The sequence below is a fragment of the Chrysemys picta genome, chromosome 13 (genome assembly GCF_011386835.1).
Source record: "Chrysemys picta bellii isolate R12L10 chromosome 13, ASM1138683v2, whole genome shotgun sequence".
Lineage (NCBI taxonomy): Eukaryota > Metazoa > Chordata > Testudines > Emydidae > Chrysemys > Chrysemys picta.
In genome coordinates, this window is record NC_088803.1 from 7,457,149 (window position 1) to 7,459,517 (window position 2,369).

The 2,369-nt window shown below is 46.2% G+C and overlaps 1 protein-coding gene across 1 annotated transcript; it reads left to right on the forward strand.

Moving 5' to 3' along the window:
• The first annotated feature begins 960 nt into the window (after window positions 1–960).
• LOC135975229 (apoptosis-stimulating of p53 protein 2-like) lies at window positions 961–1,894 on the forward strand. The gene has a single exon (XM_065565389.1). It carries the CDS (start codon window positions 1,022–1,024, stop codon window positions 1,877–1,879), a length of 858 nt encoding a protein of 285 aa, XP_065421461.1. The 5' UTR covers window positions 961–1,021; the 3' UTR covers window positions 1,880–1,894.
• Window positions 1,895–2,369: the final 475 nt, after the last annotated feature.

A 2,369-nucleotide genomic window follows, 5' to 3' on the forward strand; every position in this document is an offset into this window, starting at 1 on the left:
TAAAATCAGTATGGAAATTAACCTTACAGGGTAATCAAACTTAAAGAGCTCAGAGGACTCCCCTCTAGTCTCAGGTTCAAAGTACAGCAAACAGAGATAAACACTCTAGTAAAAGGTAAATTTACAAGTTGAGAAAACAAAGGAAAACTAACACGCCTTGCCTGGCTATTTACTTACAAGTTTGAAATAGGAGAGACTTGTTTAGAAAGATGTGGAGAACCTGGATTGATGTCTGGTCCCTCTCAGTCCGGAGAACGAACACACTCCCCAACAAAGAACACAAACAAAAGCCTTCCCTCCCCCCCAAGATTTGAAAGTATCTTGTCCCCTTATTGGTCCTTTAGGTCAGATGCCAGCCAAGTTACCTGAGCTTCTTAACCCTTTACAGGGAAAAGGATTTTGGAGTCTCTGGCCAGGAGGGATTTTATAGTACTGTACACAGGACAGCTGTTACCCTTCCCTTTATAGTTATGACAGAAGCACACCGGGCAATGAACCCCACTGTTGCTGTCCTCGCACCCCCTGCCTGCCGCCAGCCCCTGCTGCACCTCCTGCCCTGCTTTCAGCCCCGCACCCCCTCTCCTGCCCGCAGCCAGCCCCTGTCTCCAGCCAGCCCCGCACCCCCTGTCCTGCCCGCAGCCAGCCCTACACCCCTTGCCCTGCCTCCAGGCAGACCCTACCTCCAATCAGCCCCTGCCCTGCCCCTGCCCTGCCTTTAGCAAGCAATATATGTAATATATAATTTTGATTTTATTTATATAGTTATGGAAAGTAAATAATACATGGAAGAAATGAAAGGGGTTTTTTTACGTGTTTTTTTTTTTACTCATCCCTGTCGGGGCCCCGCCTAAAATGTTCAAATTGGACCCCGCACTTCCTAAAGCCAGCCCTGCGTACAGTAATGGCAAAGTTCTTGGTTCAGGCTTGTAGCAGTGATAGAAGCACAGATCAGAATGAAGTGCCTCTACCTTCAGCAGGGCTAGGTAGCGTGCCTGAGGAAACATCAGACAGTGATGCACTCATGCAGTCTGAAATGGAAGAACCAAGTCTAGAGTCATCAGAACCACTGGAAGTTTACATGGAGGAATATCCTCCATACCCACCACCACCTTACCCATCAGGAGAACCAGAGGGACTGAGAGAGGACTCCTTCAGTATGCGACCCCCTGAAGTCACTGGACAGTTTTCTTTACCTCCTGGGAAGAGGACGAACTTACGTAAAACTGGCTCAGAGAGGATTGCCCATGGAATGAGAGTGAAATTCAACCCCCTTGCATTGCTTTTAGATTCATCTTTGGAGGGAGAATTTGACCTTGTGCAGAGAATCATTTATGAGGTTGAAGATCCCAGCCTGCCCAATGATGAAGGAATTACAGCACTTCACAATGCCGTGTGTGCTGGTCACACCGAGATTGTAAAGTTTCTGGTACAGTTTGGTGTGAATGTTAACGCTGCAGATAGTGATGGATGGACCCCTTTACACTGCGCGGCATCTTGCAATAACGTCCAGGTGTGCAAATTCCTAGTGGAATCAGGTGCTGCTGTGTTTGCTATGACCTACAGTGACATGCAGACAGCTGCAGACAAATGTGAAGAAATGGAAGAAGGCTACACCCAGTGCTCTCAGTTTCTGTGCAGAGTGCAGAAGAAAATGGGGATAATGAACAAAGGAGTGATCTACGCACTCTGGGATTATGAAGCACAGAATGATGATGAGTTGTCCATGAAAGAAGGAGACTGCATGACAATACTACGCCGGGAAGATGAAGATGCAATTGAGTGGTGGTGGGCATGGCTAAATGACAAGGAAGGATATATACCACACAACCTGCTGGGGCTGTACCCAAGGATTAAAGCAAGGCAAAGAAGCTTGGCATGAAATTGCACAGAATCCCGAGTTATGAAGTTCTAATCAAGGGCGATTTATCACTTCTCTAAAAGAAATCATTTTGTGTTAGTTCCAATTTCATGAGACTTATTTTATTAACAATGTAACTTGAAAGCAATGAAGAATGTGCTTGAAAACAAATGAAGGATCAATGGATTCACAAATGGAGGCGGGCATTCCATAAGCTGAAATGCTGCTTACAAGTAAATGGCATTGTGCTACATCTGGCCTAAGCAAGCCTGACGTTCAACTAGCGCCCTCTGCTTTTCTAAACTGCAGGTTCAAATCAAGTCTTTGGAGTACATCCACAGCTGGGATGGGTCATTCAGTCCTTTGTATAGAGCTTTCTTTTTTAGCCAAGTCCCTCCAGAGGTATGAAGCAGGATTGAAGACAAGATGGAGACAAGGCATCAGCCTTTTATAGTCTCTTGCCGTGTGGTCTTTGCTTTCTTTGTCCCAAGGACACTCTCTCCAGCATGTG

What these genes read in the sequence shown, in the direction of transcription:
- LOC135975229 (XM_065565389.1), top strand. Translation starts at nt 1,022, where the DNA reads ATGCAGTCTGAAATGGAAGAACCAAGTCTAGAGTCATCAGAACCACTG.